Source organism: Leiobunum rupestre, chromosome 3, assembly GCF_980474605.1.
Source record: "Leiobunum rupestre chromosome 3, qqLeiRupe1.1.hap1, whole genome shotgun sequence".
Taxonomy (NCBI): Eukaryota; Metazoa; Arthropoda; class Arachnida; order Opiliones; family Sclerosomatidae; genus Leiobunum; species Leiobunum rupestre.
In genome coordinates, this window is record NC_143386.1 from 46,575,336 (window position 1) to 46,590,232 (window position 14,897).

At 34.3% G+C, this 14,897-nt stretch overlaps 2 protein-coding genes across 6 annotated transcripts in view; one reads left to right on the forward strand and one right to left on the reverse strand.

Annotated features, from left to right (window-relative positions):
* Positions 1-123: 123 nt before the first annotated feature.
* On the reverse strand, positions 124-5,638 carry RtGEF (Rho-type guanine nucleotide exchange factor). 2 transcript variants are annotated; one of them, XM_090168452.1, is made up of 16 exons: positions 5,404-5,638; positions 5,280-5,343; positions 5,065-5,219; positions 4,804-4,994; positions 4,615-4,737; positions 4,418-4,553; positions 4,296-4,355; positions 4,153-4,233; positions 3,946-4,095; positions 3,810-3,888; positions 2,791-3,044; positions 2,575-2,719; positions 2,114-2,209; positions 786-876; positions 667-721; positions 124-607 (listed from the first exon to the last, which is right to left on the reverse strand). In XM_090168452.1, the coding sequence occupies exons 1-16, from the start codon at positions 5,473-5,475 to the stop codon at positions 482-484; spliced, it is 1,878 nt and encodes a 625-aa protein (XP_090024578.1). In that variant the 5' UTR covers positions 5,476-5,638; the 3' UTR covers positions 124-481. The 2 variants fall into 2 exon arrangements, with proteins under 2 accessions (XP_090024578.1, XP_090024579.1); XM_090168453.1 differs by lacking the exons at positions 124-607; positions 667-721; positions 786-876 and adding an exon at positions 1,078-1,470 and having other exon boundaries at positions 5,404-5,636.
* An 821-nt stretch (positions 5,639-6,459) lies between these two features.
* CASK (peripheral plasma membrane protein CASK) overlaps positions 6,460-14,897 on the forward strand; it is a 326,722-nt gene continuing 318,284 nt past the window's right edge. For all 4 annotated transcript variants that reach the window (XM_090168459.1, XM_090168456.1, XM_090168455.1 and 1 more), the window contains exon 1: positions 6,460-7,074. In XM_090168459.1, coding sequence (XP_090024585.1) covers positions 7,016-7,074 — 59 coding nt within the window. In that variant the 5' untranslated portion in view covers positions 6,460-7,015. The remainder of the gene's footprint in view (positions 7,075-14,897) is intronic.

Genomic DNA, 14,897 nt, shown 5'->3' on the forward strand with positions numbered 1-14,897 from the left:
TTTCTAACAAGCGTAACATGTTTTTGCTACGAGCTTTTTTTCAACAAATATATGGGAAATTTGCAGAGTAACACTAAGTTTTTTAAAAACAACTAATAATTTAGTAATAAGCTCTTAGCAAAAATCGTTTACCAGCACCATTTAATATAATACTGTTTATCATTAACATTTATTATCACAAAATTAATATACTGGAAGACCCGGTTATTATTTCAAAGTCTAATAAACTACATATTTAACTGTTTTTATAGAGATCTGCGTGTCATTTCAAACTGTTTAAATCTTCATTCATATTAAGTTGCAAATTTATAATTGTACTTTTTTCAAAAATAGGAATTATACTACCTTACGTTACAAAATAACAAGGTATACACTTAGTAAAAAATTATCAAGCTCATTAAAAAAATCAAAATACAAGAACAATTATTACGTAACAAAAAGGCACGTGTAAAATTAATGGCAGAAACAAGCAGCTTTTGTTTTAATCTTCCAAAATTCCTTGTAATAATTCACGAGATATTCCGCCTATATGTTTTTTAACTAACTCTTCCAATTTTTTCCGAGCTTTTCTTTCTTCGTTCAAACCCCTTGCTAGACTGGCAGTTTCCTAAAATATGTAAATTTATTATTTACATTATATAAAACCTCAGGATCACATTTCATTACTTCTTTTAGGTCTTTAACTTGATCTTTCAAAGCGTAAACTGTGTCTACTAGTGTTCTAAATGAATGAAATTGGTTTAATATTGTTAATTACTTAAAAATGTTTAGGGGACAAAACATACTTTTCCTGAACCACAGAAGTATTTCCTTTAACATCTTCAACAATTATTTTTTCCTCCTCCGCAATTATAACTTGAGGGCAGTCCAGCATTGCTAAAAATTGAGGAAAAATAAAATTGACAAAGTTATAGTAATGAAATAATTAAAACAATTTATTTTTTCACAAGTTTATTTAGCTGCTTAACTACAATTTTAAATTAAAATATGTAGACTGTTTGAAAATATTTTTTCATAAAATGTGTATACACTCATAAACATTTTTTCTAAAAATAGACAAATTTTATGGCATCGCACAAAAATAGGTGTGAACATGTACATTATATTCAAAAAAGGTATTGCACAAAAATATAAGTGTATATGCAAATGTGTCATAGGGAATTAATTCAATAAGATACGGTAAAAATATATTTTTAGGAAATTATTACAATATTATTTCAAAATAACACAGATTTGAAAAGTACTATATTTCGGTATGAATAGGCGTATTGATATGTTTCCGTTAGTGAGATAACTTGCAATTGATAAATCTTTATAGAAAAATGGTATAAAATCAGAGGAGTTTCTTCACCGATTTTAACATAATGGTGCCACAGCACCAGGTAGCCGCTCGCGATTGGGCGTAGGCATAATCATCATAATCGGGATCGTTGCCACGACGCTGAAGGGCCATTAAGTGACGAATATCCACTGATTGTACCATAATAATATTTAATTAAGAAACAGGGAGGACAGAAGATTTCGGTGTGGTGTAGAAAGAAAAAATGTGTGCAAAATCAGGCCAAAATAAACATGAAATGAAACAAAAATATTGGTTATGAACTACTTAAGGGCTCTTCCTTAAGGGGATTGGTCTAAATCCGGAAAATATTAGTTTTGTGTCTTTCAACACTGGAATAACCAAATTTAGAATGCCCCAAACAGCGGGGAAACAAAATTTGTCACTCCCAAAGATGTACTTATGTATTTTTTAAGCATATGTTTTAGACTAGAGATGTAAGTAGATTTAAATAACTTTTACAGCAAAGTTAAAATTTCTAAAATTGTTTTTGAGCAATTTCAATAAGGTTTGTTAAGTATCGATTTATGACTTCTTTTAAGACTTAGTTTTTTAGTGGATGGTTAAAACTTTGTACTTTTTAAAATCTTGTTCTATTATCACAACATTAGTTCAATTTAAACAACATTAAAGACAAACTCGCTACCATTAATACATTGTATGGAGTAAAAAACACCATATTTCAAAGCCAATTCACACACTAGTTAAAAAAACAAACAAATGGCTCCCACACATTATTCTAATATCTAAACCACAAATAGCTATACTATTTACCTGAATTAACTGTGTATCTTGTTTTTGCACTGTTGCAATAAGCCTCTATAACTTGCAACACTCTCATATCGTCTTCATAAGCTTTTTCATCCAATACTGACAATAATAAGTAACAGATTATATTAGTGGTCCATTTTATCCAATTAGGTAGGAATGGACTGAAACCGATATGATCTCTGTATTCAATATCGCAATTTTGCCGATTAATCGATTTGCGTCTTAATTCCCGATTTTACCAGATACCAATATTTTCCTGATGTTCTCAAAAACCAGGCAAATTGCGCTACTAACCTTGACCTTTGGCTTTGCTAATTTATTGAAAAATATCAGTATCGGTAAAAACCAGTCAGATATTTGTATCGGTAATAATCGTTTAGATATCACTTTCGGTATCAGTTAAATTACGATATCGGCCTACACTACTCCTGGGAATTACGGTATGTTACTTTTATATAATTCACCTTTTTCTCTCTTCTTATTTCCTGATCTCCTCATAACTACTTCGTCCTTTTTAGCAATTAACGGACATGTTCTAATAGGTGGGTGGGGTCTCAAACTCCACATAGTCCAAACTTTCTTTGGCGAACCTTTAGGTATAGTGTTCACCTTTTTTTGGATTTTCAAACTATATTAGATAACTTACTACGTCTATTATACATATTCAAAAGTATACATACCAAAACGTGAGGTGGTAATGGTGGTTGTTGCGCATTTGGTGCGAGAGTTATTTGTAACTGGGACACATGTGAATTATTGTTCCCTTCCACAACTGTTTGAGATGAGTTAGGGTGTTGGTTCTGAACTGAACGTAAGGCAACCACTGGAGGAGTTGTGGAGTGACTAACATGGTGATATTGTTTGAAAAAAGATAGCCAGGTGTCCAAGTCTTCCTTGGCGTGACAAGATACGACAAACCTTTGTATCATATTACCTAAAAAAACATTTTAATAAATAATTCTGGTTGAGCAACAGATTATTGCAACCACCCTCAATAGATTAAAACCATTAAATCTCATTTTAGAATGATTAAATAGATGAAATCAATAAATAATGATAATATGGATTAAATTGCTTTTGTAAAATATTGCAATTTAAAAATGATGAAATTGCTAAATGATTAAATCATTATTTCAAAATGATTAAATTGTATTTTCAAAAATATTATATGGTGATTGAAATGATTTGATCAAGGATTAAATTATTCAATCTTTATATAAATAACTTAAACATGAGCCCTATTTTAATCATTATTCTTAATTATTAGAACCCGAAAGTGATTTGCCACTCGCAGGGCCGTCTTTACATAATTGGAGGCCCCTGGGTAAAGCTAGGGCGAGACTCCTAATAACCCCACCCAAGTTTCAGCGCGAAGTACATCGTCGCTCTAATCTAGAACTATCGATTCAAATAGTTTCACTTGTCCTACAAAAGGTTACTAAAGAAGAAGCTTATTCTGAATTTAAAAAATACTAATAATCAAAAGTCTTTTCGTTTTAGATTTACCCTGGTTAGAGACGCGACTAAATATGAAGTTTACTACTTTCAAGCAATGTTAAAATTTCTTTTGCATATCAAAAATTTGAAAAATGGGGCCCTCCAGAATCTTGGGGCCCTAGGGCAGTGCCCTTTTCGCCCAATGGGAAAGACGGCACAGGTCACTCGGTTTTTTTGTGGAAAATTATCAAGTTTTTCTCACCAGTTATTTCAAATGCATGAGGGCTATTGTCGTCCTGTTCCATTTTTGATACTTTAATACCGGATAAAGAGAGCTTCCCCTAATATCGATTTTAATTAAACAAAAACGCTTAAATAAAGTATAAAATGAGTATTACTTTGTAAATGAATGCGCTCAGTCGAGAACTAACAGCTAGTATGACTAGGGTATTGGGGAACAGAACTAAATGCCGATCTTTTTTCTTCAGGTCTTCGGATATGACAGTTACAACACCCATATGAATGATAGTCCCCAACGAATGAATATCCTTAAAAAAATACATTAATGCTAGTTACAGAAGTGAAAGTTTCTTCAATGTAATTACCTCTCCTTCCCAGCCCCGAATCGTTCCAGTCATAACCTCCAATTCCATTTCTTTCTGTCTTCTTTTATTTTGACACAATGCCTTATTACGGGGAAAAAAATGTAGCGCAATATAGTTTGAGCCAAAAACAATATTGAACTTACAGAAATATCTCGGTACACAAAAAATGCTCTCTGAGTGTCACCCCTATCCAAGTTGCTTTCCTAATGCCAAAATTTAAAAATTTAGCTTGGGTATATAGTTTTATATTAAACTTATTCATTACTTCAGTATGTCTTTGTAATTCTTGCAAAAGGGCTGGATATTTTTCCAGCCTTCTAAATGGTGAGCTTAAACCAGTTGTTAAAGGCAGAATTGATGTTGTTGAACCATGTTCTTCCATAAATTTTCCCAAACTCTCTCTAGAAGTGAAAAAGCTAGTTAAAATTTGCGTCTATAGCTTATGAACGGCTTATTTCATACTTGTGTTTTTCAATAATGGCCACAGCTTTTGGATGTTGCGAGCAATACATTAAATGAACTCTTTTCATGTGGGGAGCAACTTGCATAAATGCACCCCCTATTTTCTGTTCCTTTGAGCTTAAACTGAGCAAAATTATATAAATAAATTGTTTTAACCTATAAGGCAAGAGTATTAATCGTTTGTCTTACTCTTTCAAGCTTTCTAGAGCAGTGAGTAGTGATTTTTGAGTTTCTAACACTTCTTCAAAATTACTGGCTAATATAGCCCAATCTTTATCATTAATACAGTCACTACTTTTAAGCGGAGTTAGGTATTTTTGAATTATATCTGTCATTTCTTGTATATGATTTATTTCAGTATCCAAAATGTCTTTATAAACCTGAAATATTTAACATTTTTCTTCCAGGTTTGTAGTAGATTAAGATGTACAAAATAACAAAGTTAATTACCACAGCTCTATACACTTCCATATCTTGACTCGAAACTTGGACATCGCTTTCTGGTGGCTTACCAGGTACAGTTTTATTTAATTTAATCGTATCCCCCAATTTCATTTCTCTGACATAATTGCTTGGGAACCATCCTGTCACTCCATTTAATGTCCCTATAATTTAAATGTTTTTCAATTGGGGATATTAATTGAATGACCATTATGTTCACACACCTTCCCACCATCCTCCATCCACTTTCTGAGTTACGGTTATAGAATCGCCTTTTTTGAAGCACAACTATTTAAATTTAAGGTAATAATTAGGTATTTTCTATTTATTAACCATTCTTAAATGTACCTCATCATTATTAGTGCCCTTGAAATTATGAATGGCTTTGACAGTTGAAGGCCCAACTTCGGTAGTTGACATATTTTGAACGAATTAAAACGGTTAATGATAATATTTTAACTTTTTCACTGCTAATTAATAATAGGTTATTCGATAATTTTATTTTTTTTACATCCTAAAAATAAAATGCGAACGAAACAATGACCTAGGGCCGCATTCGCGTTATTCCAAACAGAAAAATTATTTTATCCACATCATATTTCGTTTTCAGATACTTGTGTAGATGGCGAAAGTGTTGACCTTAAATATTAACATAGATGGCGCCACATTTTCCATAAATATTTGACAGACGATAAACGTCAATAAGTAGCGAAACACGAAATTATGAAATGGGTCTTATTAATATTTTTCTAAGTTCTTACCGAAAAAGCTTGGTTTTGATCGGGTTTTGTACAATTTAATTTAACTTAGGAATAAGAAGGATGTTCCGTGCCATTGAATTTCCCAGCCCGCACAAACGCTTATTCCTTTCCCTCTAGCGGAAAAAATATGAATAACAGCCGCTACGCATGTGCCTAGGTATCACAAAAACCTACCTTTTTTAAAAAATAAAACTGGATCCCTCCTTGTGGTCCCTCATGCGCATATGTACTTTATTAACTTTTGAATACAGACTCAAGACACATGGCAGTTTTTAGTTTTTCCAATTATGAAAATTTTGCAGAAACAAGATATTAACATGAATTGGTGTTTTCTAACCCTACTGTCAGGTTTATTCTAAAGCATGTATTTTTACAGTATAAATATCGGTTTCATTGACTGTTGCCGCGCTACTCCGATTACTGCATTCCCGCAACACTAACTTTGTTAAATTGTAAAATCATGGGTTGATTATGCAAAACAGGTCGTACGCTAATTTAGTCTAATAACGTGAAGATGTCACTAAACGCTTCTAAAAATCATTTTCTGGGAGAATGGGACGCATGCGCGCAACCCTATTACGCCTTCAATGGTGTAGGAATTTTCCCGGCTGCTTGGCGCGACGCCTGCCAGCGTTTCTCTCTATCTCTCCGCTCTATGCCCGAAATACGTTTGTTCGTCGCGGCGCGAAACCGCGGTAGGTAAAGTTCGTGCCATCGCTTAAACGTAAGCCTCTCCCAAGCTGGGGGAAATATACTACATTTCTGCTAAGAAGATCAGCCTCCAACGAGCTTTAATTTCGATAAGTATGCGGTTTCACGGTACAAATTAAGCCGTCGCTAAACTGTGGTACGGGCGAGCAAATGACGGTTCGCGATAGTGGCACCGATAAAACGCGTTCGTCGGTAACAGCTCCACTTGTCCGGAAAAAGGCCCCGTCTCGCGGCGTTTTGAGTTAGGCCTAACCGCCTACCGGGGACTCGAGACGCGAAAAGTGCATGGGCGAAAAAAGCCATCCGTGTGTGTGATCCGTCTTGGCCACTGACGATTTTTCATTCCTACCGGCACGATTTCCGCGATATTACGTCGAAAACGACGGTGAAGGTTTTTCAAATTTACTTGGCGGCCGGATTTAACCGTTGATTCCTGTACATTTGGGGATTTTCGCCACTCGACTGTCGAATAATTCTCACCGGGGACCATGGCTGAAGACGAGGTCCTGTTCGACGATGTCTACGAGTTGTGCGAGCTGATAGGAAAGTGAGTAATCATTTTTCGCTGGTTTTTCTGGGCGCTTACTAGTTTTGCGCTAGCGTCACGCGTTGTCGCTTTTATCTCCCGGGGCATTTCTCGCGGGTATTAGCCCAAGGATACCCCCGGGTATCGTTTAATCTCTACGTTTCCCTCGAACGGTAAATTTGCTTCCCGCCACCAGCGCGACTTTGTTTTTCAAAATAACGATTCTGTTTTATCCTACATTTGGGAGATAAATTTAATTAATACAAACATCTCCGCTAAACAATAGAGATAGTTTGACCGTAAACGAAGAGGGCTGGAATTAGACATCTGGAGAATGTTAATTCGCGATTTGGAGATAAACCTTTTGGCAGAAAATTAAATTGGCGCAGTTTCTATAGTGTCTCCGCTTTAACCTATCTCGTCCGCCGAACATTGCTTTCCGACTTGTAATAAAACTAATTAACGTGTAAAATAGCTGGTCCCAATTTGGTTTGAATTGAATCGCAATATCAACTAATCTCTAGCCAAAATATATGGCTCGGAAATTTATACTAAAAACAAGCTTAAATAGATAACGCATTAGTATTTAACTAACTAGCAATCACAGTAATAATAGACCATTTTATTTCCTCATAGGCGTATTTTATTTAAATTATAAAGCATCTCCCTCTACGTCCGTATTTATTACACAGATAATGATCTTCGATTGTGGTTGCTAGTAAGGGGTATTAATTTTCAAGCCGATTCTCGCGTTACGGAGCAGTTTTTCAGTAGCTCGATAAAGGAAAGGATTGTGCTGGATAAGAGCTAATTATTTTCGTGTACCAGGAAATGTGACCGATATATTATGATTTGTCTCTCTCGGATAAATTCTTCGAAAGTATCCAGCTGCTGATTTCGGGGTGTGCGTTTCGGATGCTGGACTCGCTGATAAGAGGAGGGAGCGCTGGCGAGGTGGGAGATATATTCCCTTCGATTATCGATTTGCCAGTTCGACAAGCTTGTTTTCAATTACAAGCGTCGCAGGACGGGGGTATCGGCTCGAAGCTCGTGTTGGTACGCGCCTTGATTAGCGTTACTTTCATTAGGACTTGGGGAATTATTCGATGAAAAATATCCAAGTTTCATAATTTATTTTCGTTTCAACCATTGGTTGCGGCGTGTCTATCAGGTCGTTAAATACCTAAAAGAATATATTTTTCGTCGATGCCTCCAAACTACCCTAAAATCCCTACAGTACCCTATTTCCAATAACTCTGAGGAAAAGCACCCCAGGTTTCGAATATTTTTATACTTGTGTTCCAAGGGCAGTGTACAAAATGGTCTAAGCTGATGTGTATCGATTGAGGGATAATTATGTTCAAATGAATATCTCGTTTTAATTTTGTTCCTTTTTCCTAAATTTGGTTCCTTTTTGGTTCGTATTTTCGAAATTTGGTTCGTTTTGGGTTCGTATTTCCGATATTTGGTTACATTTTGGTTCGTATTTCCGAAATTTGGTTCCTTTTGGGTTTGTTTATCCGAACTTTTGTGAATTTTTTATTCGTATTTTCGAAATCTGGTTCATTTTCGTTTCGTATTTTCGAAAATTGGTTCCATTTTGGTTCGTATTTCCGAAAATTGGTTCCATTTTGGTTTGTATTTCCGAAATTTGGTTCCTTTTTCACGTTATTTTACCGTGAAATGCCTTATCTCAAGACTTCTCCAATTTCGGTTAAGCCGCGAGTATTATGATAAAAAATTGTCTCTTAAAATTGACGATTTGCAAAGCGGCTGATAAAATAAAAAATGTTTAAAGTAAACATGGTTTCTAAATTATCTAAGGAACGTTTCTTTTATTAGAGTTCTAGTGCGTAAAACCAAGCACTTATCTGTTGCTCAAACAAATCATAAAATATGACTGAGAAATATTTTCCTTTAAGTATGTCATTCCTGTTTATTTTTATCGTCTCAAAGTTATCTATGGAAATTTTAACGAAGCCAAGATAATAGTCCTTTGGAATATCGCTGTAAAAGACGAGGTGAAACTAAGAAGTTCACCATTACACTTGTCATTTGTGTCTAGTTGACAAAAAGTTTAACTTCTTTAGGAAACAATTTTTAAAATTTGCGAAATGCGTCAGCAATATAGTGGATATAGATGGCCAAATTAGTGGACATAGTTGGCCAAATTAGTGGACATAGTTGGCCAAATTAGTGGACATAGTTGGCCGAATTAGTGGACATAGTTGGACAAATTAGTGGACATAGTTGGACAAATTAGTGGACATAGTTGGACAAATTAGTGGACATAGTTGGCCAAATTAGTGGACATAGTAGGCCAAATTAGTGGACATAGTTGGCCAAATTAGTGGACATAGTTGGCCAAATTAGTGGACATAGTTGGCCGAATTAGTGGACATAGTTGGCCGAATTAGTGGACATAGTTGGACAAATTAGTGGACATAGTTGGACAAATTAGTGGACATAGTTGGACAAATTAGTGGACATAGTTGGACAAATTAGTGGACATAGTTGGACAAATTAGTGGACATAGTTGGACAAATTAGTGGGCATAGTAGGCCAAATTAGTGGACATAGTAGGCCAAATTAGTGGACATAGTAGGCCAAATTAGTGGACATAGTAGGCCAAATTAGTGGACATAGTTGGCCGAATTAGTGGACATAGTTGGCCGAATTAGTGGACATAGTTGGACAAATTAGTGGACATAGTTGGACAAATTAGTGGGCATAGTAGGCCAAATTAGTGGACATAGTAGGCCAAATTAGTGGACATAGTTGGACAAATTAGTGGACATAGTTGGACAAATTAGTGGACATAGTTGGACAAATTAGTGGACATAGTTGGACAAATTAGTGGACATAGTTGGACAAATTAGTGGACATAGTTGGACAAATTAGTGGACATAGTTGGACAAATTAGTGGACATAGTAGGCCAAATTAGTGGACATAGTTGGCCGAATTAGTGGACATAGTTGGCCGAATTAGTGGACATAGTTGGCCGAATTAGTGGACATAGTTGGCCGAATTAGTGGACATAGTTGGCCGAATTAGTGGACATAGTTGGCCGAATTAGTGGACATAGTTGGCCGAATTAGTGGACATAGTTGGCCGAATTAGTGGACATAGTTGGCCGAATTAATGGACATAGTTGGCCGAATTAATGGACATAGTTGGCCGAATTAGTGGACATAGTTGGACGAATTAGTGGACATAGTTGGACGAATTAGTGGACATAGTTGGACGAATTAGTGGACATAGTTGGACAAATTAGTGGACATAGTTGGCCGAATTAGTGGACATAGTTGGACAAATTAGTGGACATAGTTGGACAAATTAGTGGACATAGTTGGACAAATTAGTGGACATAGTTGGACAAATTAGTGGACATAGTTGGACAAATTAGTGGACATAGTTGGACAAATTAGTGGACATAGTTGGACAAATTAGTGGACATAGTTGGACATAGTTGGACGAATTAGTGGACATAGTTGGGCAAATTAGTGGACATAGTTGGCCGAATTAGTGGACATAGTTGGCCGAATTAGTGGACATAGTTGGACAAATTAGTGGACATAGTTGGACAAATTAGTGGACATAGTTGGACAAATTAGTGGACATAGTTGGACAAATTAGTGGACATAGTTGGACAAATTAGTGGACATAGTTGGACAAATTAGTGGACATAGGGCCTGTTGCCAAAGTGCTAGCCCATAGAATTTAACATGTGCGATTCTAGCAAAGCAGACTTTTGCAACGGGCCCATAGTTGGCAAAATTAGTGGACATAGTTGGCCAAATTATGTACCTTTACTATAATTCCTTTAATTTTGAGATGATCCTATAATTCAATTTTTATCCTATAATATATGTAAAGTTTATACACCCTCACAATTATAAATATTCTTATTTTTATTTTTTTTTAATGAAATTTCTTACAAACCTCTTATCTCAATGTTTTAACCAGACAAAACGATAAATTGGTAATTTTAGTCCTATGATTGGTAATCTTAGCCTTATAATTATCATATAAATTCATAATTTTAGCCTTATAATTATCCTATAAATTCATAATTTTAGCCCTATAATTATCATATAAATTCATAATTTTAGCCTTATAATTATCATATAAATTGGTAATTTTAGCCTTATAATTATCATATAAATTGGAAATTTTAGCCTTATAATTATCATATAAATTGGTAATTTTAGCCTTATAATTATCATATAAATTGGTAATTTTAGCCTTATAATTATCATATAAATTGGTAATTTTAGCCTTATAATTATCATATAAATTCATAATTTTAGCCTTAAAATTATCCTATCAATTCATAATTTTAGCCTTATAATTATCATATAAATTGGTAATTATAGCTTTATAATTATCATATAAATTGGTAATTATACCTTTATATTTATCCTATAAATTCATAATTTTAGCCTTATAATTATCATATAAATTGGTAATTATAGCCTTATAATTATCCTATAAATTGATTATTTTAGTTCTAAAATTATCCTGTAGATTGGTAATTTTAGTCCTATAATTCCTATAGATTCTTAGGGACCATTATAGCTGGGAGCCCATGAAAGGGTATTTTCGCCTATTTTGGTCCATTCGAAACCCATTATGTGGCCTCTTAAAAAAAATATCTATATATTTATATTTGCTGGAGATTCTCTGGTATCGGGCATCCATTGATCAAGTATGTAGGACACACTATTTTTCGAGCACACTTCAATATATTTTTATGCCGCCACGTCGAAAGTGTGTTTTTGGCAACCTATTTTCGAAGGCGTTCTTGCTAAAGAAAATCCAAACATTTTTTTTCCACGAATGCAGGGCCCACAGAATACCTATAAAATCCTATATTTTCAAATGGTTTTCCTATTTTTCAAAAATTGTACACATAAATAACTCTAAAGTTTTTGAAGTATTTGACTTTTGTTTTAATGGTTTTTATTGGGAAGATGTTCTTATATAATCCTATTTTTTCAAGAGGTAAAAATACCGGTAGATTCCTATATTTTCTGTGGTAAGTTCATATAATAACAGGGTGACCATTCTACCCTTATTTTATCATTTTCCTATATTCCAATGCTTTCCTTTATTTTCCTATAATTTAACCATTTTTCCTATATTTTCCGATAATTAGATAGTATTTTGTATTTCACGCGGTTTTTTCGAATTTCCCGCGTGCCTAATTCGCTTTTCGTAATACAGATGGCGTTCAATGTACTAAATCCCTTTGATAAAATTTAAACTGCTTCTCTAAAGAACTGCACTGAACGTAATTAAGAATATCGTCGTCTGCTTAAATTTAAATTTTATTTATGCAAATTTTCCTTTATGTTCCTGTATTATCAAAGATAATACTCCTATATTATCCTATAAATCGCCTGTGGAATTTCCTATATTCCTATAAATTGTTTGGGGTTTTTCAGTGGTCACCCTGTAATAATAGAAGAAAAAAATCCCTCTGGCGAACCAAAAAGTAGAAAATCTACTTTTGTACCTCAACTCTGTGGAAACAGATAACAAACGAAAGTAAAAACTATTCGGCAGCACAGAATCGGAGTAAAATGACGTCATAGCCTTACTCTTCTTATCCTACTCCAAAATTCCGGATCTAGCGAAATGAAAACACCTGCTATAAGGGATGTCCGATTTAAATCTGTGATAAATGTTTTATTTTTAAATCAGTATCTTAAATCGCCTATCAATGTATTTATGACAGGGTTGCCATAGTACCTGGAAATGTCAGGGAATTTCATTTCGGTTGCAAATAGGAAACTTTTACTAAAATATTTGCACGAAAAAAGTCGGAGAAATCTTTGGAGCTGGTCAGGGAAAAACTTGGAAAAGTCAGGGAATTTGAATGTGAAAAAACTGGCAAACCTGAAATAAAAATGTACAAGAGTAATATCTGTAACTAATTCAGAACAAACTAAAGTCCAAGTGGTATTATTAATTATTAATTAATTTGTTAAGAGGCGTAAATTGTCTAATTGTCAATAAAATCAAAATAATAAGTTAAAATGTTTAGGCTGCCATGGTAACGAGTTTTATTAAGACGCCAATGGTGGTAACGTGATCATTTGCCCAAAAGGATCGCGTGGTGTTTTTATTAGGCTCAGGTGCTGCCCTAACTGGAAAACGCAAATGTATTTTAAGTTATCCGTCTAAAATATTCGCGATGAAGCAAATTGAAGAAAGAGAATACCCCGTTTTTTTTAAGTCTTATCTGATGGAATATGCTGAAAACGGTTTGGTGAAAGGAGGAACATAGAAAGACCTACACTTTTCCACGATGGAAAACTTCGTGGAAAAGAAATGTTTGGATTTTCTTTAGCAAGAACGCCTTCGAAAATAGGTTGCCAATAACACACTTTCGAGGTGGAGTCATAAAAAATATATTGAAGTGTGCTCGAAAAATAGTGTGTCCTACATACTTGATCAATGGACGCTGGCTTTCTCCAACAGAGATAAATATATACAGGGTGCTAACTAAAAAACGATACAGGGCCAATAACTCAAAATGTGTTTTAGCTAGAATTTTACACTTTCAGGACACATAGAACTCGCAGGGGGTGACTTGACAATGACATTCAACCATGTCTTCAAGGTCATTAAAAATTTATCTCTAGAACCATTAGAGATACAAAGTTGGTTTCAATTAGAAATGTGTTCCCCGTCACATTTTAGGACTAAATAGCTTTGGGCCCACCTAATTTGACTAATAACAAGTCGAGGGATTTTAGACAAAACCCGGTATCTCGTGATGAAAATAATGTACCAGAGACCAGGTTGAAGGGCTATTAACTCGAAAAGTACTCATGTTAGAGTATCAAAATTTGCTAGACATTCTCATTTGGTAGGGTTTTTTAGATTTTTTAAACTCGGGTGAGCTTTAACTCATGGTTAAAGGTTATTCAAAGTTTATCTCGAGAACCAATGGATTTAGAGAAATGGTTCCCATTTAAAAGGTTTTCATCATGGGGTTTTGCATCGGGTTAAAGATATTTAGACTTAAAATTTAATTTCACACACTTTTCAAATTGGAACCATCTTTCTATCTCTAATGGTTCTCGAGTTAAATTTTAAATGACCTTGAAGACATGGTTGAATGTCATTGTCAAGTTCTATGTGTCCTGAAAATTTCAAATTCCTAGCTAAAACACATTTTGAGTTATTGGCCCTGTATCGTTATTTTCTTAACACCCTGTATATATTTTTTATTTATTGAGTGGGGTGTACATATACCAGAGTTTCGAGTAGACCAAAATAGACGAAAGTTGCATTTCATCAGCGGGAGAGTAAATACAGGGTTGCCATAGTACCTGGAAAAAATTCCTGGAAAGTCAGGCAATTTGAATAGGGCTCTCAAATTTAAAAATTAGTTTATGGGAATTTAATAATTTAATTTAATTTTAAAATTAAATACGAAGAAATAATCGCAAATCGATAAAATTAAAATTGAACATTTATTTCTTTTTAAGGATTTTTAGTCTAGTCTAGAGGTTTAGTTTAACTTTTGGATTCGAAAAAAAATAAGATAAATCTCAGGAAACGGCCAGGAAAATCCTGGATAGGCGCCTAAATAAACCCCTCTCTGACTGTTGAAAAATGCTGCCAGATCTATGCATAGAAAATTCTCAACTTTGGCAGTATAAAGAGAAACCATAGACAAACCGGTTATATGTCCAGTCGCAGCAGCACAAACTATATAATCGGCTATGAATGATCTTTTATTTAGAGGACTATTTGAATCCGAAAAAACTGTGGTAATCCTGTAAGTAATATTTAGATAAAGCAATTGTTTATTGAAATAAGATTTTAT